This window comes from Meleagris gallopavo, chromosome 2, assembly GCF_000146605.3.
Source record: "Meleagris gallopavo isolate NT-WF06-2002-E0010 breed Aviagen turkey brand Nicholas breeding stock chromosome 2, Turkey_5.1, whole genome shotgun sequence".
NCBI classification, from domain to species: domain Eukaryota; kingdom Metazoa; phylum Chordata; class Aves; order Galliformes; family Phasianidae; genus Meleagris; species Meleagris gallopavo.
The window spans coordinates 76,740,285-76,765,604 of record NC_015012.2 but is presented as its reverse complement, the minus strand read 5'-3'; the positions used below and the strand labels follow the sequence as shown (position 1 = coordinate 76,765,604).

At 35.4% G+C, this 25,320-nt stretch overlaps 1 protein-coding gene across 2 annotated transcripts in view; it reads right to left on the bottom strand.

Moving 5' to 3' along the window:
- The window catches only part of ME1 (malic enzyme 1), a 157,136-nt gene that overhangs the window by 91,118 nt on the left and 40,698 nt on the right, over positions 1-25,320 (bottom strand). For both annotated transcript variants that reach the window (XM_010707673.3, NM_001303206.1), the window contains 2 exon segments: positions 20,346-20,495; positions 705-780 (listed from right to left, as the gene is read on the bottom strand). In XM_010707673.3, coding sequence (XP_010705975.1) covers positions 705-780; positions 20,346-20,495 — 226 coding nt within the window.

Sequence of the window (25,320 nt, the reverse complement as noted above, 5' to 3'; positions counted from 1 at the left end):
TCATATTAGATGACAGAAATACACTCCACGTATTCATGAGTACAAATCTAAAGATAGAGACAAAATATTAAACAGCTTCATATAAAGTAAAAATGTATAAATAAGTAAAAAGCCTTTGCTGTAGCTACAGTACAACTGTCAAATTCCTGTGTTAACATTTCAATCACAATGAAGTAGATAGCACCATAAAAATGTTCTTGTAGCAAGAACAGTGAAGTGCAACTACTGTAGTAAAGACATGGAAAATTCTCGGAGAGCAAATGAAACACCTACATTCCTTAGCATCAGGTTGCCAAATCCATGCAAAGGTCTCCCCAGAAACATTGTGAAACAGATTCAGAATGCAATAACAGATCAAATATGATCACAGTCTAGCAATTGACCCTGTGGCCTAGAAAAAGGTGTTAAAAATTTTACAGTTCTTGTTGCCAACAACCACTTCTCTCATAAATACAACATGTTTTTTCTTTTCTAATTTGCTGGAATTTTTATGATACAAAGAAAAGACTACATATATTTCAAAATTCCATACATTCAATTACTAATACATTTTTTAAAAACAGTTGTGCACCATATGTACTGCTTCTAAATCTCAATTATAAAGAATTGGCTAAAACATAAATAGCACTCTGAAAGGAATTAAACAGTGCAGTAAATGTTCTCTGACAGCATCAGCTTTGTCAAGCAAACAAAACCAAACTCACCTTGATGACACTTTCTGGCCAGGACTTCAGCATTGCAGCAATGTGTCCCCGGTCGTGGATAGTAATAAAAAGACCTCTGCAAATAAATAAATACTTTTCATATACACAAGCTAACAATTGTTCCCTTCTAAATTATTTAAATCATCAAATTAACTCCATGCATATGTTTTCGACATACATAAATTCTGTTCAATAAATGCTTAGTTTCTTTGGAATAAGAGAATTAAATATCTGCATTTATTAGAAGACAGAGAAAACGTAACTGACAGAAAATGTAACTGCTCAAAGATTCATTGTGCAGTAAAAATCTGCAGGATTTAATTCTGCAAATTATTAAGCTAGATTTTAAAACTCTCTAGGTATTTGACGTGTTCAAATGCATTCATTAATTTACTGACTTGAAAAAACATATTCATTTTATAGCAGTGATCGCTAACGCTCATGCAGTCCCAAAATTTTTAGGCAAAAATACACCGAAGTTTTAATCTATGAATGAAAACTGAAATAAATCATCATAATTAATTCAAGAGCGTTCAGTTATATATGTAGAAAACAGTCTACTTATTTAATTAGACTAAAGTGAAATCATCTAATGAAAACCTCTAATTTGAAAGTGTATCTAGCCTACTCTATAGGGCTGAGCATACTGAATTTTTACTTTGAAGAGTGCTTTTTAACTGAAAATGACAGTCCTTCCCAAAATGCTGTGAAGAAGCAAGGCAAAATAAATGCTGATGCTTCCTTTCTGATGTACTGTATAATAAGCTGTTTTATAAACTGCTGTGTAAACTGCTTACATAAAGCATAAAAGTTTGTCAAAATTGGTAGCTTCAGAGATGGCCAGTCTGAAGATACGAGAGTGCTAAACAGAATGAAAAGTGTAGAAAGAAAGCTACCTAAAGATATTACCCTTCTCCTTTTCCCCACTCTTCAATTTACACAGACCTAATAGATTGGTGTTAAATGAAGTAAGATTTTGTAGTGATTTTCTAAAGCGCCAGAGCAGCCTAGTGTGGTTAAATGACCTCTTTCTTGCAAAGCAGGGAGAAAGGTCTCCATGGAGTGAATTCCACAGCAGAGGAAAATAAATGCAGGATGGCAGCTCCAGAAGGAACTTTGTCCAAACATTTGTAAGGACATTTGAATAAGTATTCAGAGCCTGTTTCAGAAATCTGTCCAAGAAGGATCACTTTCAAACAACAATGAAAAATAGGGGTTAAAGTGTAAACAAAGTCGTGTTGAAAGCATTTTATTCCCCTCCCTCCACCTTTTCCTCCACTCTTTCTATACATTATTAACACATTTCTGAACGTATTGTCCTGACTGAGAAGATGCTGTTAATTTTAAGGGCACAGTTTCCTTATTCTATAAGAATATGAAAAGAGAAAGAAATCTCTTTATCTGGATCTGTTGTCCTCGTCTTTCAAGTTTTCAGTTAAAGCACTTTTCTCCATTAAAGCTGGCAATGCTACATGTGTGCAACCACAGAAAAGCAGGCTATATATTTTTTTCATATCTAGGAGACTATACAATGGCCAGAAACAGCAATAGCTGAACAAGGTTTGTAATAGTGGGCTAGGGTGACACTAACTATTTAGACAGCCAGGTATTTGACCACCCAGTAGACATGACGGTTATATTTTGGCTGTCGAGGCATAACCATGAGAACAATCAAGAAAGGAGCATGGCAGCAATCTCAAGCCACAGAACATTGCAGGCTGGAAGCTACACAGCTTAAATGGGACTAATTTATAGAAAAGCTTTCAGAAATAAGACAGAATTTTCCATCTGTGTATAACATTCATAACCATAAGTGATGTCAGCAATGCTCACTGCCCAGAATCAAAAAACAGGCAGCCCATGTTGTGTCCATGGGTTTGACTCAGTCCTTCAGGCTGGAGCAGCTACCTGGCACAGTGTAAATCTACATGGAACATGTCTTTGAATGCATAGGCACCAGTGCTCACCTTTACTTGTTTTGGGTCCAGTTAGACTTCAGCAATGATTCAAACCAGTCTAGCCAAAGGTATAACTTCTACTCCTGCCCCTTTCATAGAAACATAGAATGGCTTAGGCTGGAGGGGACCTTAAAGATCATCTAGCTCCAACCTCCCTGCCATCCACCAGATCATACTGCCCAGGATCCCACCCAACTTGTCCTTGAATGCCTCCAGAGATGGGCATCTACAGCCTTCTTGGGTAGCCTGGGCCTTGGCCTCACTGTCCTCTGACTAAAAAATTTCTTCCTAAACCCTAATCCAAATCTGCCCTCTTTTAGTTTAAAGCCATTCCCCCTTGTCCTATCATTTTGAATAAAGTATATGAAGCTACAGTCCAGCAAAATTATGCAAAGAAGTTACTATGCCTTCTTTTCTCTTGTCACAGTATCAGTAAGACTAGAGCCCTAAAGACTGATGAGTGAAACTGTGCCAGGACAGCAGGATCCACTGAAAAAAAGGATGGATTTTTGAGGGCTCAATGACTTCACCATACTGTAGATTTTACCCATGTGTGAAGGTCGTTCTGAATTACATAATTTGGCTTTGTTTTACTGGAACTCTAATCTATTAGCAAAAAGTAAACAATTAAATAGTGCATTTTTTTGTCATGCTTCAAGGAAATAATGTTTCACCATCAACATATTTGTCTATTTTCTATTGAAGTATAGTTCAGAAAAATGTTTTGGAGTAACAGAATAATCCTTTCTTTCCTCTTCTTGTTAAAACAGGAGGTATTCTAACATAGAAAATGCCAAACATTTCTGAATGGAGAAGTTCAAACTTTTCTCACAGCCCTTCGCATTCAAAACTTTATTTGAATTATGGACTGTATAAAAATTATGATAGAAGATTTCACTTCCCCATGCCATCTAAATCAACAAGCTTAAATATAATAATAATAAAAGTTCACAGGGAGTGGCTTCAGTTTCTGAGTCTTCACTTTCTCAAAAGTGAAGTTATTTCGCAAAATAAGCCAATCTAGTTCCTCTGTTGAAATTCCCTTCTATTTGTGCTAAAATTATACAAAGTACAATATAAACATTTTACTAGAAGCTAAGAGTACCTAAATCCCAAGAATAGAATGGTTTGTTCTTTATTCACCAAGAGACAATAGCATTTCTCATGGTAACTGTTCAGCATGGTCTCCTGCCATGTACAAAGAGTACTCAAGTTTTTAATTGCATCTTAACTCATTAAGTTCTTTTTCTTAGTGATGTTCCTCCCAAGATTTCTGAGGCCAGTAGATACTATTTATGGTCTGATTTTAAAAAGGAAGCTGTTAATAGATTTTCTTCTTTTTTTTTTTTTTTTTGCTTTAACATTTCCCTTTGTACAGGAGTGAATTTCATTACTTTAGTGCAGAAGTATTTATTTCAGCAAGGAAAATAGTTGCCACTGAAGGTCCAGCCAATTAAACTTTCTAGACACTGTGTATGCAAACCATACACAAAATTTTGTAGGAAACAAAACAGAGATTATATCTAAAAACAACAGCAAAATGGGAACGGCAACTTTAAGTGAATGGTACAAGCTTTTACCATTCCTGAAAACTTGGACTTGTATAGTTCATAGAGAAGTTAAATTTTAACAGTAAGTGAAAGACATTGGAAAATAAAATGTTGAGCTGGGAAATACATAAATAAATCATACATGTTTGTAAATAATACATGTGTTTTCATGCTTGGCATCTGGTTTCCTGAATGATTGTTACTAAATATCTATTTTTCAAAGAGGCTGGTTTCAAGTATTCTGGAAAATGGAAAATAACATATACCAACTGAATTTAAAAGAATAACAGAAGCATTATTATAAATTTTACAGTGATTCAAAAGCCTAATTTGGCACAGAATTGTAGGGAGATAATAAAAAAAAAAAAATACAATCACTGTATGTCACTATGTTGAGGGGTCTGAACTCTTCAGTTACAGGAGAAAATCAGAAGTTAGTCTTATTTCAAGACTTCCTTTCAAAAATGCTGTTTCATACCACTGTTTATCTTTGCTTGCAGCCTGTGTAGCATTCTTTTCAGTTCCCAAGTTCATCACAGCTATTTATCAATCCCTGATAGTAAGTGGGCTGCTTTAACAGTTTCTGCTGTTAAAAATAACTTCCACATAGCAGACATGATAGCTCAGAGGTGAGCTATCAGAGAAAGCCTGGGGGAGCTGCTGACCATAGCTCTGAAGCATGCTCTGGACCTTGCAGGGTATATTTTGCAAACATAAGACACCAGAGAAGGTGAAAGGAAAAAAAACAAAAACAAAAACAGCAAGATGCCTACAGCACTGCAATCTGAAGGCAAATAAAACACAGAAATGATAAGAAAATCCAACAGCTGGGAACATAGGATGCTGTCTTACCACTTATTTACAGGCCTGGACAACTCCAGCTCTCAGAGAGCCTGATTATTGTTACCAAAGCACACTGCTACTTCAAGAGTATGATGTGGTTTGTAAAAGCAACCCACTGTACTTGAAATATACCTCTTACATTTTTCAAAATGTCAGTGGTTCCATAAACATGCAAAAAAGTCAGAGCTTTGTACAATAAGAAGCAAAAGGATGAACTAATTCAACTGCTCTCATTCAGCACAAAAGCTATTTATATTACAAAGCACTCAGAATAAATCATAGAAAGTCTTACACTTTCAATTTTTAAACCAAGATTCTTAAGCAATACATAAAACAAGTACATTTTGTCTCCTTACTACATAATTCTCTAATTTTGGAAACCATGATGCATGGCTCAAGATATTTTGGAAGAAAATTAAGAATTTTTCATGATAAAAACAGTACTTCATAGACTTTGTAATTGCAGGCTTTCAAATTACATATATATATATATATTTCATTTATATAAAATAGTCATTATTGCATATCTGGATAAAACTTTTTAAATTACTGTCTCACCTTCTTTACTTACAGAATCAACAGCATAGTACTTCATGGTCTAACTATTCTGACTGTAATGATGCATCTGTTTAATATAACAACAGAGCAGACAAAATCATCTCTCTTCATTTCTTAAAGAACAAATTTCTTTATTCCAAAAATCTCATGGATCTAGACAACCAGTTTGTATGTATTCTTGCTGAACCATAGCAGCATAATGGCCTATAGACGAGATGTGTTTGTCTGAAAAGCAATAGACTCTGAAAAATACAGTATTTATGAGCCAGAGCTATTTTGCTCCGGAAGCTACTTAAATTCTACTGACAATTTCTCAATAAATAACTTAATTATTACACTCTAATAGACTCAAATAGAACTATTTGAAGATTGTGATTGAGAGAACATTTCACCAGAGCCAGACAAATTAATTCTAAAGACAAAAATATCCTGCTGCTCCACTTCAATAGCTACTATACTCATTTTATTTTATGCTGATACTGTGTGAAAAACCATCATAACAGCATCAATCATGTCTCTACTAGGATTCCTACAATGCTACTGATGTTTAAAGAAATTTTTTAAAATGTTATTTAAACTGTGAACTACTCAAACAAGTGAAATCACTGTCTTTCTACATATGTTCTTCAACAATTTGTCCTGTCTCTGCTCATTGGAACATGGAAATACTCCAGGATTTAGACAATAAGGTCCTTTAAGCCAGTTTTCATTGACCTTTAAATTGACATCATTTGCTCTCAACAACCATTAAAAGGACAAAAGTAAGGACTTATTAAAAAGGCTTCTTTTTGTGGCACATCCTACTCAACTTCCACTTTAACGAAGAAGTCATTTCTGGAAACAGACACTATCTTCCCTTTGTGCAGCTGACCTCCACAGCTGAAAAGGGACTGAGGACAAGTTCATGTCCCAGCAATACAACAGCTCTTCAAGCAGAGAACTGTAGTGCTAAGAGGCAAAATTCAGAAAGGAAGGCAGGGTAATGTAGAAAGAACACAAGTTAAATTTGTCATAATAGGTTGTCAGTGAGTTTCCAGGCATAGAACAGAGCAGGTTTATCCATGATTGAGCTACCTGCATATCACATTCAGTGACATCTCCGAGACCCACGTCTGTAGGGCACAGAAGTGCAGGATCACAAATATTAGGTGGGACCTCATGAAATCTTCCAGTCCAAGCACTCTCAGCTAGAGCAGTTATTTTGCCTTGGATTCCTCTGGGGTAAAAATGTAGTATAGGCCATTAATTTTTCACAGTTTTTAGCAAGGACTGTTAGTGGTAAAATGAAAATATCTACTCTAGCAAAGTTTGCTTCTCCTAAGACTAAAAGCATTTTGCATTGTGCTTTGCTGCAACTTATACAGAAACTTAGTCTTGCTATCGGAGGAAAATCTAACAGAAAGTTAGAGTAGCATTAGAAAGTAGGTCTCCTGTATTTTACCACAGAGAGGTGGGCAACAGAGGCTGGGAAAGAAAACTTTCAGTTTACTATTTGCATATCTTAAGATAAGCTCAAGTTATTCAGTCTTAGGACAAAGCCAAACAATCTTTCACATGACGAGCATTACTCTAAGTGAGAGAAGTAACACCAAATAAAATAACACATTAGTAAGTAAAAAAACATTTTCTCTTTCCTCATTCAAAGGGCACCACATGTAAACATATTCAGTTATTTCTGAAACAAGGAGACAGTAACGTAGCTACCAAAGTAATTTTTAAATCCTTACAAAGTAAACGTTTTCTTCCTTAAAAACTTCTCACCTTGACTAGAATTGAATATAGGTAGAACAAGGAATCAAAGCATTCCTGAGTTGATATTCAATAACCAATCTGTTCTGAAATAAATTACTTTCAACAGACGAATTTACCAAAACCAAAAAAAGCTGTCTGACACGCAACTCAGCTTGCAGAATCAGTGCAAATGTCCTAGCAAAGTCTTTTAATGTTCACCTCCTTTTCTGTCCCTATCTAGCCTTGACTTCTAATTGCATCCTCATAAAAGACCTCAGGCCCAGATTTCCTGGACTGGACCACGTGCTAAGAAAGTGCTGGAAACCTCTAAAGTACTGGGTTTCAAGGAGAGAGAAAAGAGTTCCCACTGGATGTTATTTCAGTCAGCATGCCACTCACAGAGACTGCAAGCATGAAGTGTATTCACGTCCATGTTGAGTGATGTGAGGGTGCTCCTTGCTTATACTTTCACACAGCTGTTCACCCATTTATGAATTTTCTGAATTCTACATGCAAGAAAATAAAGTCTTAACTACAAAAACTTTATGGAGACCTTTTTGTTTATGAAATACAGTTGATACAAAGACAATGCTTTAGCAGCCTTTACTCCATGTTTCATCTACTCCATAAATTCCTCACTAGCAAATCTTTTCACTTAGCAGTCTAGATTTTTACTGTCAACTGCAAAACAGCTGTTTTGTGCACAGACTAACTCATAGTTAGAAATCCTGGCACATTATTCTATTCTTCTGCATGAAAGTGGATTCTGTTGTTCCACCATCATGACCAAGAAGCCAGGCTTTGGTGGCTGCTGGGAAACACAAGAAGCCTTCCAAGAAGGAAATTTTCAGGGCACTGAGGCAATGCTTTACAGTAACACAGTTTCTCCATTGACAGTTCATCCTATCACAGAACTGACTTCTCAGCAATTTGTTTTCCCACATGAAAATGTAAGATTATAAATTGATAAGCAGAATAAATAAATCACTGCTTAGTGACATTGTGACTATATTGGTATTAATTTATTCTCACTGTAAGAAGCAAGTTTGATTGGGTCATTTCCCTTTCGTTGTTATTTTAGTGTTTGGGATCACTCAATAACTAGATCATAGAATCACAGAATCACCAAGGTTGAAAAAGACCACCAAGATCATCCAGTCCAACCATCCATCTATCACCAATATTCCTCCATTAAACTATGCCTATTAGTACAACATCTAAATGTTTCTTGGACATCTCCAGGGAAAATAACTCTGACAACTTTTTCAGAGAACAAATTTTTCTGAATATCCAATCTGAATCTCCCCTGGCACGGGTTGAAGCCATTCTCTCTAGTCCTGTCACTAGTTACATGGGAGAAGAGGCCAACCCCCACCTTGCTACAATCTTCTTTCAGGCAGTTGTAGAGAGCAATAAAGGCTCCCCTGAGCCTCCTCTTCTCTAGACTCAACAATCCCAGCTCCCTCAGACAATCCCCATCAGACTTGTGCTCCAGACCCCTCACCAGCTTTGTTTCCCTTCTCTGGACATGCTCCAGGGCCTCAAATTCTTTCTTGTAGTGAGGCCCCCAAAACGGAATGCAGCACTTGAGGTGCAGCCTCACCAGAGATGAATATAGAGGGACAAGCTCTTCCCTGCTCCTGCCGGCAACACTAACACTAGATAACATCACTTAATAAATTCTTACAAATTTAAAAACTAAAGTAGCTTTAACAATGTTTTATTTAGACTGCTGATTGACTATGCATACCCATAATAACATGCAAAAAATCAGAGCTGTGGCTGACTACTTTCCAAATTAAACAAGTGTTTGAATTTTATTTAAACACACATCTTTAAAAAGGGTATAGTAGCTGAAATCTCATAGTTTAGAGTCTTAATTAAAACCTGAGTAATTTTAAAACATGGATGTTAAGCTAAAATATTTTAGAAGATTCAATGAAATGTTGCAAGAATAAGTCAAAATAAAGATTGATCTAGTTCTAATTCCAAAAATATGCTGTGGTAGTAGATCCTTAGCATACAAATGGTTCAGTTGCATATTCTTCAAATATCTACTTTTTACTGTTTTCTCTTGACATCTCGATTTTAGGCATTTTTTTCAATTACTGCATTGATATTTGCTACAATATTTTCCATCATTTTATGTCCATATTTTCCACTATCAAAACCACAATGCTTTAAAATAATAAAATGCAAACAATCTGGCTAGCACTAGTTTTGCTAGTATTTCCTATTAAATTTTTAACATGCATGAATATTCAAGCCAGACATACATCTTAGGACTCTGTCCAACAAAAGCTTTATATGGGGAAAAAAGCTGTATGTCCAACTGTATCTCAGACACAAATATTGAGTGGCATACGTGACTATTTTTAAGAGTATGTTATTTGATGTTAACAAAAGTGTAACAAACAAGTTCTTCTCTGAAAGTCAATCACAAAAGAAACGAATGTTTAAATTTTACCAGTAAAAAACAAGAAAAGTATATTTATATTATCTACTTAGTGTACGAACTGTGTGAAAAAATCTTCAGTACTGATAAACATAATCATAATAAATATAACATAAACACAGGAAATACTAAATACACAATAATCTCATTATCATGCTCTTGAAGGCTGACAATTGTTATGTCTCCTTTTCACTTTAAATTGTCTGTTTTAAGATCTATTTAGAAGGCTTCTAGACAGAGATGGAACACTCTGATTTTAGTATATCCAAGCTACTGCAGATTTGGAGGCTTTTACTTTCTGTTTTTGACTCCACCAAATACAAGACTATTTTTGAAGTTATAGGATGTTGTATTCAAAATGCAACAACAGGAGTATGCTGGACTGCTGAGTAATGAGAACATAACAAACAGAGAAGCTGCTGAGTAGGTAAACAGGGGATTTGGGTGGTGCTGAAGGACGTGCAGCAAATGTACAGAAAACAAGAGCTGGAGAATTTCCAGTGTAAGCATACCCCCATAGGAAAAGCCTTCTGGACATGGACAGGAATATATACAGAATGAGCTAATAAAAGCATTGTAAAGTTTCTAAGTCACTGGCGTTGTCTCATCTGAAATACTACTGGCACCTCATATTGCAACATAAAAAGACAGTAATGGGAATTAGTGGAAATTCGGAGAAAGTTCTCTGCACATTGTCAGAGGGTGGGATTCCTCGTCCTCTGCAAAGACCTCAGTGTGAAAGAACATACTGAATGTAGTAGATGCAAAGATATAATACAAATGTATTATAAACACATGCAGTAATATAATTTTTTTTATCTCACTGATAGCTAGAATAGTTCTTTCTCTTCTACAGCATAGTACAAGGAAAGAAGAAACACACATTTCTCTCAGTGCTTCTCAAGCAATAAACTGCAAGTTTAAACACAACAGAAATGAATGTGTAAGAAGGCACTCTTCATATCTCCAAGAACAGCTACAGAAATGTAGCAGATCTTCTGTAAGTGTTTTTCTATGCATAAATGTACCCTGCTAAGCAACTCTGCATATGTTCAAGAGCGTTTCAGAGTACCCACTTCTATGTATTCTGAAGGACTGTTATCTACAACTCAGTAACTCCTCTGCAACAGTTAGTTCAACAAAAATGTTAAATAGTTCGTTAGTACAGGTATCTACTATATACAGCAAAGATGCCACAGAAGACATTGTAGCATAGATGTGCAAGAAACAACATACTGATATAAAGACATTTCATTTTAACTACTTCTTAACATCTGGGCAGTTATTGTCCCCTTTCTGTGATAAAATGTCTGTTCGATAAAAGACTGTTTGATGCCTCAATGCAGTGCAAAGTAATGTATGTAATCTAAAAAGATCTGTTTTCCAAACAAAAAGGCTAAGCATGCCTAACACTGAAACTATCAGACTTCAAGATCAACAAAAGTCTCAGTAAGTAAGCTGTGCCTTATCCTCTTTTTCCAATGTCTTTTAATCAAAAAATAGGCTTCCCCACACGTACAGTTAAGTAATTTCTGACTTTGTAGTTCCTGCCTGTATTTAGCTGCACTGAAATGCCTCATTTCTCACAGCAAATCAGTTACATTGTACTAGAGAGAAGCCTAAGAGCAAAATAATATAAATCATAGGTGATGGTTTGGTGGTCAGAGTTCTGGAAAAAATACGGCAGAAATAGCTCATTACTAAATATGTTTCTAAAGATTAAAATTAACATGTTATTTCCCTGAAAGCCATTACAAACAGAGTTAATGACACTTAGGTGCAAAGCTGATCCTCAGGACATCCAAAGGCCAAAAAAGTTTAAGTATTCAAGATAAGGAATTTTCATCCCCAAACTAAAATTATTACCTTCTTTATGATGAGGCTACCAGTATGAGTGATCTAACTCTCTTTCTCCTAAGCACTGTCTTTAAGGATCTGACTTTACTAGGACCACCCACAAAGGTATTAACAGACTCTAGATATGAGCACCTGATAATTCGTGCTCCTGTTTCAAAACCAGATGAAAAAGTCTTGGACTGTTCTGTTTGTTGATGGTGTGCAACCTGGCAGTTGTCTGTGTTGTTCTAAATGTGCTAGGACAGCAGAGTACCTGTCTATAGATATGCAGGCTATGCTTATCTGCAGGCCACAACTTCAGGACTGTTCAGTGTCACTCAGTCCAGAAGGGAGGAAACTGTATCTATAATTCTGCACAACAGGAATAGATAAAGTAGCATCCATTTGCAGACATTACATGGGATCTTTCACCAGAGAAGATATTTGTTAACACAAGAAGAGAATCCTTATTAAGTGCAGATACAGGATTCTAGGCATACTATGGGATTCAGATAACAGAAATGGTTCTATGAAGACAGATGAAGGGAAATTCCTACAGTTTGTATCAACTCAAAACACTTACTCAGGTGAGATCTCTAGTTTCCTGTGTCTGATGAAGAGAGCTTGTACGTACGTGATCCTCGTCAGATCAACTAAAAGTTGTTTTTCTGGATGACGGGTGGTTTCAAAGGAAGATATTGGTATTTCTCACAGTCTTAAGTGTCTAACAGTCAAGGATAAGTCTTCTGGAAGATTCCTTGATGACTTCAAGAGATAGGACTATTTCATGAGAACAGAAGCATTTTTGTTAGAATAAATATCTGGACTGGGACATAAGCATCCTGAAGACCAAGAATCATTCTTCAGTCCTCCTTGTGGACTAAACAAATCAATAGCACTAGAACTGAGTTTGTATTTTGGAATGAAAGACCAAGGCCCCATATATGTAAAAGCCTATTTTTAACATACATTTCTTATAACTAAAATAATAAATATAAAATTAAGAAATAAAAATAATTATAAAAATATTTATAACTAAAAAAAGTCTAATAACCAATTATTACTCAATATTCAACTACTTTTGTATTTCCTCCTGAAGCGAGTAATAAAAAGGGTCCCTAAAAAGGAACAGAAAATTAAGCTTGAGAGTTGTCAATTCTAAAAATAAACAAATAAAGCAACACAAACTATACAGTCCCAGGGAAATTGTCAAAAAGCTTCCACGAGACTTCAGGCTAACATGTTTGCTCAGATCTTGATAGCTGTCCTTGAAAAAGTGTTGATCTAAGGAAAGTTACGACTCTCTTATTGAAGCAAGCGGCTCTCAAAAAATTTGCTTCAGGGCCAAACGATGTTGACAGTTAGAGCACTGTATAAATCTGGCAGGTTGACAGAGGTTGTTTCACTAAGAGAAAATGTGGTCGATAAATATCAGAGTAGGACAGAGCCATAAGTAGACCTTTTCCTTACAGTATTACCTGATGAATTAGTATAGCTCATAAGACTTCAGCCAACTTGAGGCATAGAACTAAATAAAATCACTGTATATTTTATTAAGGAATGTACAACTTTGGGAAATCTGGAAGCTTATAAGCAGAAGACTGTATATGGGTTGGACAAAGCCAAAAGCTCCCTCAAGATTCAGGGTAAAAAAAAAGGAAGATGTTGAAGAGTAACATGGTTATATTTTGATGCACATACTAATTATTAATAGGAAACTATAACCTGTTGAAAGAAAACCACTCTTTTAAAAAGGCAGTCATATATCTATAGTGAATTTGTTGACATACTGCCTACCTTTTTATACCGTATTGGCACTATGGAGAAAAGATTAGTCAGAGAACTGTACGCTATATTTCTGCAGAGTTTCCTGCATACAGATCTGCAAAATGACTGTTTTAACAACTCAAATGAGAATCACCACATTAAAAATTGTCACACAAACTGTCCTTCCTATATGCTAAAAAGCATCAGTAAGGAAAATCCGTGTTTCAGAGGAATCTTTTAGTAAGATGCACAGAGAGAAAGATAATCATAATACATCAAAATCCATAGAAGTATAAGTTTCCACTCTCTCTGAGTTCAGATGCCTTTGAAAAGAAAAATTTGAATCCTTCCAATTTATGGAGGAAAGGGAAATTTCTACTCTAATTTATCACAAGAGATGATGGAAAAGTGTTAAATACAATACTATGAATCAAATGAGAACAGGAATCTCCTGGAAATATCCAGGATTTTGAGAAAGACGTGGACAGGGAAACATGTAAGGCCAGTGCATTCGTTCTGGCACCCTTGAAGAGAAACCACCAAGGATGGTGCTATAGAAGGGCCCTGAGGCTTTCTCAGAAAACTGTAAAGAGGAGAAATAAAATGATCCAGCACTGACTGCTGCCAAACATTTTGAGAGTCATGTTTTGAGTAGCACTGGCCTCATTTCCTCCTACTCATGGCCCAGATGTTCTCCCTCCAGAAAAAACAGAGCAATACACCATCAAGAGGTACAAACTTAGGCTGAAAGCCAAAAATTCCATGCTTGTGATGTGTTTTGGGACAAAGTTTCTTTTATGATCATGATGAGAATTCTCAAGATTACCTGCATAAAAAATCATCTATGCAGCTTGAGAGCAGGAAGAAGCTAACAACAATGAAAGCTTCAACTCATACAAGACTAAATAAAAGATTATCTCAAAGCGTGACTTCTGTAAATCCCATCCATCCACTATAGCTGTAGGTAAAGCCTACATGCAAGCACTACGTGCATAGAAAAACACCACATGGAGGATATTATATTTCATAATATTAGATCAGAACTATATATTTTCAGTTTAGCATAAGTTATCATTAATGGTTCTGTTCTAAGGTAAAAATTTCAGAAAAATTCACAGGATGACCAAATGGCGAAACCTACTGTCAGCATATTAGCAAAAGTCATGAATTTTATGCAGTTCAAGAGAGACCAGATGGCTACATACATATAACTTAATCCTTTATCCTAATATTTTCAAAATCAAGGTACAACTGTTTTCATTCACCTATTTCTTAGACTCAGATATTGGCTTAATATTTACACAGCACTCTTAAGACCAAAATGAGGCCAACTGACATCTTCCATGCAAAGATTCTCACAACTCCTCTGCAGAGTTATTGGCTGGTGACAGACTAAGTAAAACACACCTTGTGCACAATCTCATGTAGTATCTTCTAGAAGACAATCTAGTAGAAGAGAGGAATTCAGCATTCTCATTGTGTGCTAATTCTCTTTTTCCAGCTTTTCAGAGTATGGCAAAATGCTACACTGGGAGAATTTATTAGCGTCACTTTTGAGCTGAGGAAGCAACAGTATACTAAGCTAAGTTTTAGCTTGATGAAGGTAACAGAGAAGACCAGAACTGTGCCAAAGAGTAGAATTACAGGATGTCATGAAGGTGTTATGGTGTTTTAATTCAGTGGAAAGGCTGCTCAAGAAGAAAAAAAAGTGAAAAAAAGAAAGGAAAGCTGTCTGGAAAATGTCAACAGTTGTCATTTTCACGAGAGACAAAAGTGAAAATGACAAAGCAACATTTACTTCAAAAGCGCTCTGTGAGGGGCTGCAATTATCATTACTGGTGGACACTTGAAGCCAATAACGGAAAGACTGTATAAAATTAGAAGAAGTGCTATAGCCCTGTTAATTATCTGTTATAATGTTACAGAACAGCTTGCCACTTGGCCCGTATTGTTAATACAGCCCATACCAGCACTTGCTGGAGAATGGAACTCCAATATGTTATTTTCAAACAAGGATCTTGCTTTTGATATGTCTTTGTAACAACATATTTCAGTTTCAGAGACTGCCTTAAATATTCAGCCATACTCAGCTCAATTAATAAAAAAGAATTCTTAAGTGGCTTTGTAAATTAATAAATTTTTTAAATAATTTTATGCTATAAAGGTATTGATTATTACAAAGTGAAGATATTACTAAAATAATTATTCAGAGTAACAATCAGATTAATAATGGCTCAAAATAAATCTGTTTTGCCTAGTAAAAGCCATCTAGATGTTCAGAAAAATCCATGGGGCAGTTGAAGATGTTATGTTAAACGAATCCAGAATTTCTGGTCTCAATCAAGAAAATAGCACATATCTGTGAGTGAAACAGGCATTCCCAAGGAAGCTCCAGGAACTGAACTTTATTGGCTCTTGTGATCCAGGAGAACTTGACAGGTTTTTGGCCTCCTGTAAGTCAATTCTTGCTTCTGAAGAGACTTGGATTTCAGAGGCATCCATCCAAAGGAATTAACAAAAAAATAAAATTAAGTCTCTAGTGAAAACCTCATTAAAAACTGTGATAAAATTATTAAATGCACTGCAAGACTCAATCTTGTTCTGGCAAACACACTGCAACTCTGCCGCCAAGTTCTAAAATTTTGTAAGCCCTGTCACAGGAGACAAATATTTCCATTCTCTCTAATTCCATTTCCTCATTAAAAAAAAAGGTATACTATCCTGCAGCTGAGAATCTCAATATGTTCGGTAAACATTAGTATATCAGTGAAAAAAGAACTCATCCAATAGAGTACATCTGTAAATGCGTGCAATAACCGTAAAAAGATACATTCCATTTGAGAAATATGAAGAAAGAAATCAATCTCAAATTTGTATGTGCTGAATCAATCAGACACTTCAATATAGTGGCAAACAATTACAACATTAGCATTTATAAGTTAAATATTCGACATACCAAATTACTCTGTGAAATATGGGAGCTAACAACCACCAATAACATTTTAAGTGTTCTTCAAAAATATGAAAAGAGCTAAACCAAACATATTTTTAAAATACTTATTAAAAGTCAATTCAAAATGTAATCATGCTTAGACCTGGAGAGAATAAGAAATTTAGATTTCCCTTTTCTACTCATACGATGAAGGAAAGCAAGTAAAAGGGCAATGGCGAATGAATTATTACAAAAGAAAACCTCTGTGAGAAGAATTTATTGAACAAGTATCTAGAAGCTGGGGAAGATCTAATTATATTATACATATATGTAATAAAGAAAAAAGGGAAAAAGGGAAAAAAAGCTCAGGATGACATACTTTGCCTCTTACGTGACAGCATCTGAGTATTCAATATGCAGCATCAATTTCAATTTAGGTACTTTTAAAATTGCCCCCAATCAGCTTAACAGCACATGACTGCCTCAATTAATTACTCCTGAGGAGTTCTGACACACCTGTGTGGCTGCAATAGTTACCAGGGCTAGCTCTTTCTATATTTGAAATGACTTTTCCTTCTAGGAATAGAAATACATGAAGAGTCACCTAACATTTTATCAGCATCCCAAGACTTCAACATGGCAATACTTGCCAGTTTTTCCTCCCCTCTCTGAACACTGAGTTTACACAAGAATCTGAAGCGCCCGGGTGTTCTTTCAATTATGTAAAAAGTTGATTTTGGACTCTTAGAGGAAATTTCCATTGAACTTTCCCATATTTATATTTTCTGGGTGAATAAAGCAACTGAAAACACTGTTGTACTTTAGAAAACCAATTATAGAAATGAATTGTTTCTTGGTGAGTTCAGCAAAAGTTGTATCATGTACATGCTTTGTTCAATTAAAGAATACTTTACTTAAATGAATGGTAGAAACTCTTGACCAGAAATTACCTCATAGGGATTCTGAGATACTCCACTACATTCCCAGCATAAGCCTTTAAAACATTTATCTGTACATTTTTTAAATCCCTGTATATGCCTACAGTATATCAAACAGATAGAGCGGGGAGAATTCTTATAGTGGTCTATATTCCTTCACTGACCAACCCCCATAGAAACCTCATCTTCCTCAATTGTTAGAGGCCGGCTACCAGATCTGCTGGTTTCTAGAACACTGGATGCTTGCTCACTATACCGATGGATTGATTATACTGGAGAAGCTAAATATTCACAGTGAGGAATGCAATTCTGAGTAGAGTTTTAATTTTAACAGCAAGTGTCACTTCTCCAGATGAGCATCAAATCAGCAAATGGAGTTATTTCGCAGATGGTTTTCTTGAGAAATATTGCTTAATCACACATCCAGCTAACCAGCCAAGAATGTTCATTCTACAATTGCAAAATACTGATTCAGGATGAAAAACATCTCATCTTAGCCACAGTGTCCTTCTGTAACTCTAAGTACATCTTGTGGGCCAGTATAGTCTTCTGAAAACATGCAAGAGAGGCACAAATGATGATCTCATTCACTGATCCCACTAGACACATATCTTTATACTATTTTTCCTTAACTCCTTGACTGAATACATAACTTGTGAAGCAGGGGTTTTAAGCTCACTTCACAACACAACACACAGAGATCCAACCTAATATAGAAAAAACTTACAGATTTAAACTGGATATTAAGATATTACATTGCAAATTTCAGTGTTATAATAATATAAGGATATGAATGTATGAATGATTAGAATTGACTAAATTGCTTATCTTTTATTCTTTTCTTCCTTTTACATACTAACTGAAATGTCCATTTGTTCTTTGCAAATTCAACTTACAGAGAGTGCTATTTATGAGGGATGTAATACTTAATAATAAATGGGCCACACTATAGAATATAGCCAAATAAAGTTGATTGCTTTTCACAGTCAGCTTTGGAATAATTTACAACAAGCTTTCTCTTAGGGGAAAAAACAAACAAACATATATATATATATGTATGTGTGTGTGTATATCTAACAGAATGCACTGGAAGATGACAAAATATAGGTATTTCTTAAGTAGCAAAGAATCTGCCAAAGGGGACACTTTACAGACTTTTCTTCTGAGACCTCTGATGAACACTGGAATCAGCTGAGTGCTTGGGGAACGTAAGAGTAGGAAGTAAGCCACCGTGAGCATAACTATTGGGAATTGCAGAGGAACAGTAAACATCCGACTTGGCTGATGATCTTCTTTCTTAACAAAAAATAACAAATTTTATGAGGTTCTTATGAGATTCAGAGGACTGTAGAGGTTTTTCAGCCATCTTTACTTAAGTGAGTCACTAAAACACTTATTTGACAGTGGTGAGGCAATCCAGCAGGACTAGATACAAAACAGACTTTTATAAATATCTTTCACATCTCCAAAGACAGTCAGTCATAAAAAACAAAGCTCACGTGTAGCTGGGAAAGCAGTAGACAGTTCAATACAGCCAAGGCTGATTTCAGTAGCTCAAGAATACATCTGAATACCGAAAGGCGTGTCAGTGAAAAGTTACTTAATATTTTTTCAAACATCATTCATTCATTAGCTGCTGAACTGCAATGAAAAAATGTCAAATAGTAAATAGTAGGTTGTCCTATAAATAATATAGGGTTTTTTTAGGCTAAAATGTTAAGGAAACTGTGTAAGTAGTTTCAAATATCAAAATAGTTTAAGAAGTGAATTTGCTAATTTTCACTAAAGAATGTAACTTCTTTGTTTTTTAGATTTTATCTATCAACAAATTTAGCACTTTCTGGAAGGTCAATAAAGTTACCATGGTGATAATACTGATGTGAAAAAAGATGACTTCTCTTGCTAGGCGAGGCACCTAAAAGCCACAGATTGCTAGACAGGTTTAAGTGAGCATTCTTGAGGTATTTTTGAACTTTTTTCTCTCTATAGAAGTGGGAATTTTTGTATTGTGTAATTGGCCAGATGGTCATGACTCATTCAGTCACAAGGCCAAAATGATTTTTACATTAATAACAAAACCTTGAAGTGCTAAGCCTTGTACCTCAAATACCTCCTGCTGAAGACAATGTCAGCAATCATTTGTTCCTTTAGTCTTGCAAACTTCTTGGTTTTGATCAATGTAAAAAAGAACAACTGATGTAAAAAAATCCAAGTCTCCTAACAGAATTGCGCACGTGTTGCTCATCTATCTATCTCTTCTTTTGCTGGAAAATAGAACAACACTCCAAAGTATTGTTCCGTTTTGTATTTGGAGCAAAGATGCATCGTTGTTCACACAGCCTCAGGAACTGTTTCTGACTGAAGCAAAAATATTGCCTTCACTATACAGATTACCAACTTATACGGGCCCTAAAGACTGAATGCACTGCTGTTACACACAACATTCTCAAATAGCAACCACCATAAATCTCAGACTCTGTGGGCCGATGTTCAAGAGACAAAATTAAACTGAAGTAGACAGAAATTACATCTCTTTCATACCACTTCCCCATCACCTTAAAAAACAGATGTCACATATAGAATAAAAGCACTCCAGTAGCCTGTGAAACCACAGGATATCAGGCAATGAGACAGGTTTATTATTTCTATGATGTTCAAGCATACACACTTAACAATCCCTTAGACTGTATGCATTCTATCTGCATATATGTGTGTGGTATGTAGAGCACCTATAATGTAAATACATAGGTAAAAGCCAATACTCTTAACGTTGATAAAACAAATATAAGACAAATGATCCATTCTTTTATAGTGTTCTAACATGCAGCTTGGATTGCAAGAAAGTCAAATTAAGTTAACGAGAATAAAAATTTATCCACGTTTAACACAATTAAAACAAGCATTTACCTTCTTAATGCAACACAAATGATTGTTTAACGTAGACCAAAAGTTTAATTTGATTTATCTCAACTATTACAGTTTTGGCTTACATTCAGCAATGTTAGAACCCCCCATGCAAAAATCTGCCAAGAAGAAAATAAGATACAATTACTTTTATTTGAAACTTACATACCTTGGCCTCCGAAATGCTAAACCATAATGCTGGCAAGCCAGTCCCACAGTGGGAGTATAAACAATAGGCATGAACTTTTCAATGTCAGAAGTCAGCACTTTATAGAAAAGCTTTTCATTTCGATCCTGAAGACTCATTAGTAGAATGTATCTGCAGAGAATTAGATGTAATTAGGCAGGCATCAAGTGAATATATGAAGTAAATTCAGAAACAAAAACGTGCCCAGATAATTAATTAAAGCTATGTTTGTAAAGCAACAGCCTCTTAGCCTCCTGCCTAGAATATTTAAATTCCTGTCTGGCTTAAAGACAATACTATTTCAGACATAAAGGATAACTAAGTGGTTGAGACAGAGAGAAGCTGAAAAGATCACAACGTTGGCATATTTTACACCATCAGGAAGTTCAATCTGAGCTGATCCAGGTATAAAACATTATGCTGCAAGACAATTTTTAGTCTTTCAGAAACCTAAACCATACATATAAACTATTTCATTTGAAATTAAGTAGTTATTAAAAGAAAAATTAAACAAAATTACTCACTTGAAGGAAAAAAAACCTAAAAAATACAGCTTTTTCTTCTCTTGCCTTTATAGCAAATTCTCCGCAAACCAGATAAATACTTCAAATAAATACTTTATCAGTATGCTGCAGAACAAAGCTTTCAAAAACAGAGCTGACATATATCTTTCAACACTGAATTTTATCTTTGTAATGAAATCTACAATTTTTTTCTTTGTCTTCTAACATAAATCAATTTTGGATTGCATTTGAAGAAGTTTTAGTTTTATGTAAACAGAAATTCCATATTAAAACATCAGAAAAATGAGAATGAAAAAATATCTTGCTTATTCTGGTCTACTTCTGACTATCATCACTCTAACTCTGAATAAATACTGAATTACTCATTATCCCAGCTAGGATCACTGGGTATGACACTGCAAATGAGAGTCTTCATTTCTAGTGACTTCAAGTTACACAATTATTTCTTAGCTAAGAGTCTGGTCAGTTCACAAACAATTGATATTTTGGAATCTGATGAACCTAAGCAATTTAACAAATATTCAGCTGTTTTGTTAAAGCTTAGCTTTATCCATCAGCTAAAGAAGCATTCAACAAGCCCAATACAAATGGTCAGTGCAGCCCCTTTGGCAAGAGGAGACTGCACTGATATGGCAGGAGTAAGAGGCAAACCAGTTAAATACCTTGTATTACTAAGGGTGTTCTGACCTCCATACAGACAGATTTTGAAATAAAAATGTTGAACATGTGCTCTAAATACCATCATCATGAGATATCCTGAATTATCTTCCTTTCTACATGGAAGTTTTAATGTTTTTCTACACGTGCAGTTCTCAGCTGCAAATACATATATACTAATTTTCCCTCATATTAGTACATTTCCTTACAACCTTTAATTTTCCTAGCACTTTATCATGATATGGCATATCTTTCAATCTCCTTGTATTCCTGGAGCACTTTCTTTATTAAAACCTTTCAGTTGAGAATGATTATCCCAACATTTACCATGAAATTCAAGTTCCTTTACCTACAGTTGTAAATACATTTGAAGGCATTCATTTGTTTGTGATATCAAAGTGGTGTTAGAGACTACCAGGTGTATTTAGGCCTGCACTGTATCAGAGACTACAAGCATTCATGCAAGCCAAGTGAACAAGTTGCCCATATGTTTTTTCTCCTTTTTACCAGTTTTATTTAAAATGAGAAGCAGCTATTTAAAACTTTAAAATACCTTTTCATTGCCCTTTCTAATTACTCAGAGCAATTCTGGATTTTAAATGCTGTAAAGAAATCTTTTACAGAGTAAATTAAAAGGTTTTTAAAAAGCTTCTTCTAGGGGTTCCATTCTGTTTGCTAAAATTCTCCATTCTGTTTTTTCTGTCCTTGAGCAATAAATTGGGATTTGATTTTCTTATTTGTATTTATTATGCCACTTTCATATTTGGGATATGATTAAAAAATTACAAAGATAATAAATAGCACAGTAAATAAAATCATATTTAAAATATTGCATATTTGGCCATTACCAAATCAGCATAATAGATACTATTATCAGAAGAAAAATATTTCCAGATAAGAACAATTTTGATTGGAAGGCTGATTTTCCATAGGTATAAAATATTTCCTCAAACTACTTTCTTATGAGCTCCAGCTTTCTGAGAAATTCCTTTTAAGAAGAAAAACCAAAAATCTCTCATCCTCAATGTGGTGTTCATTATAAGGCATTAGACAACCACTGTGCATCTCCTAGCAAAATCCAGTAATCTACAGAATTAAAACCATGAAGAAGTTTTCAGCATTGTGTTTTAAAAAAGATGCACTTAAAATGCAGTATTTCATGGAATCTTTTACTAAAGACCACATGTAATTAAAAACATAGTGAAAACGAGCAATAAAATGTTGAGAATGATCATTTGTGCTATAAAAAGGGAGAAAAATACTATCTGTTCTCATACAAGGAGTCATGAACAAAGATTTCAAGGAAAAGGTTCAGAAGTAGAAAACCAAGAACTGGCAAGGAAGGCGGTGGAGACAGCCAAGTATTCACATTTTTCCTATGTCATTCTGCTTCCTTGCCTTCACTTCACCTAAGAACTTGTAGTGCTAGATTGCTATGTGAGTGCTAAAAGAGGGGAGATTGAGGCTATATGTTAGGAAAAAATTTTTTACTCAGAGAGTGGTGAGGCGCTGGCACAGCTGCCCAGAGAGCTGTGGATGCCCCCTCCCTGAAGGCCAGGTTGGATGGACCCTGGGCAAACAGAGCTGGTGGGGAGCAGTGGGCTTTCAGGTCTCCTCCAACCTAAGCCATTCCATGATTCTTTGATTCTATTAAAAATAGAATCAATTACAAAAGCAATAAACAGATAAAAACCAAATACCATCCAAAAACCAAAGGAAAACTGATATAGCTACTGGAAAATTAGACTATTTCTTAGGGTAATTTACTCTACATGTGCCCTATTGACCTTCATTTTACACATTCAAATGTGTACACATGGAATAACATAGAATAACAAAAGCAAACACAACAAAAAACAATAGCATTTGTTTGCTCTTAGCTTGCAAGACATGAGAGTAAATAAAGGAAACTTGGAAGAAATATACATATATGTGTATGTATAATTTGTATAACTTGTGTAAAGTCACATAGATTTCTTTAACAATGTCAATGTTATTTAAAACAGTGAATTTAAAGAATAAAAATATACAATATTCTCGGGAAAAAATGAAGAGATGGACCCTCTCCTTATGCTAACATGTTCAGTAAAACTTTTACCAATATAACTGTTTGGAGAAAGAAAAACTCTGATAGAACATATGTCTGTCTAAAGGGCAAAGACTTCAGCGTCCACATGTAGCAAAAATAAAGACAATTAGGAACATACGGGGGGAAAAATCGTATTACTTGTAGAATTCGTTGCAGCTTTTCCACATTAAGTTAGAGAAGCAGAATTATTTTCTGTTATTGGCTTTTTTTTTTTTGCCAAGCATACCAGGCAGTGTACTTGCTTCTGTTTCACATTCATCTTGTATATGAACTTGCGGTATTTCAGAACACAGAAATTCCACACTGCAAATCAGCAAAGGAATATCAGCCATGCCAAAACATGTAATGCCATGGTACTATCAGCTTTGCTTCATGAATTTGCACAGACATGTTTTCCAATCAAAACCAGAGCAGGCTACAATCCTGCCAGTGTACAGCACTGTCTTACACAGCACACGTTTCGTCAGATAATACTCTTCTATCTAAAGCACTTAGTAGCATCTGGTACTGTCATATCCAAATGCACATATGTAATCTTTTGTACTGGGATATAAAACACACCAATACACACCCACAACCAAATTCTAGTTTCAGGAAGAAAACAATAGCATCCCTTCCTCTCTTCTCAACCACTGCTCTTGGGAAAGAAGACTAGATGCATGCGGGAAGTAACTTTTTGTCTAGAATTCTTATCTTTGCTTTCACTAGAAGGCATCAGATGCATGCTCTCATACAAGTTTGTCCTTGAATACCTTCCTGTACAGGCACCACTGAGACTGTCTTTCAATTTCCAGTTAAAACAATCAAATCATTCAACAGTCTCCATCAGTGATAGGACTCAAATAGTAATACAGGATCACATTTCCTTCTCCTTCTAGTATATTTCAACATGATAGCGACTACAGGAGACCAGAATTAACACAGAGTCTTGAAGGACAGTATTTTTTTAATTTAAAAAATGGCTCTGAGCTCACACACATGTAGTATGCACGCTTGCAGAGCATGGTGTCTACTGACACGCTCCAATAAAATTTGCAGACAGTTAAACAAACGGCTGCAAATCACATTTTGCACGCACAAGCTTTTCACCCTCAATTCACACAAACATCTTGCCTCTGAAAAGAAGCCCAAGTTCATAACCTGTAAAGGAAGCATCTTCTGCATGCAAATACTACCAAGTTTTCTGTCAGTTTGTTCAGCCCAGAGCAGAGGAGCTGAAGGGAGACTTCATGGCAGCCAACCACTCTTCACAGGGTGCATTGCTCTCTGGTGTCAGTGACAGGATAGGTTCTATGCTTCTATGAAATGTATACCTATACATCTACCACTCAAGTGTTTTTATTTTGCTAAAAACTGAAGAAAACACCTCTACAATATAATTCATATAATATTTCTTTATCACATAGCATGACATGAAGAACCAATTCAGACCTGCTGGGTCTGAATACACAGAATACACGTGATTTCTTAAAGAAAGAATTTCATTTCAGAGGGACTTGTGGATTTTTATATTTTTAATTTATATAATTTTAAGTGCTTAAGTGTTTAAGTTCTTAATTTTCCCAATTTTACATTGATCAAAGGTTATTCAATGCATATTACATAGCTGCTGTAATGTATCCATGTTACCAACTGAGGTTGTAAAGCCCCTCTGGAGATTGCCAGCCTCATACTCCTGCACCAGACA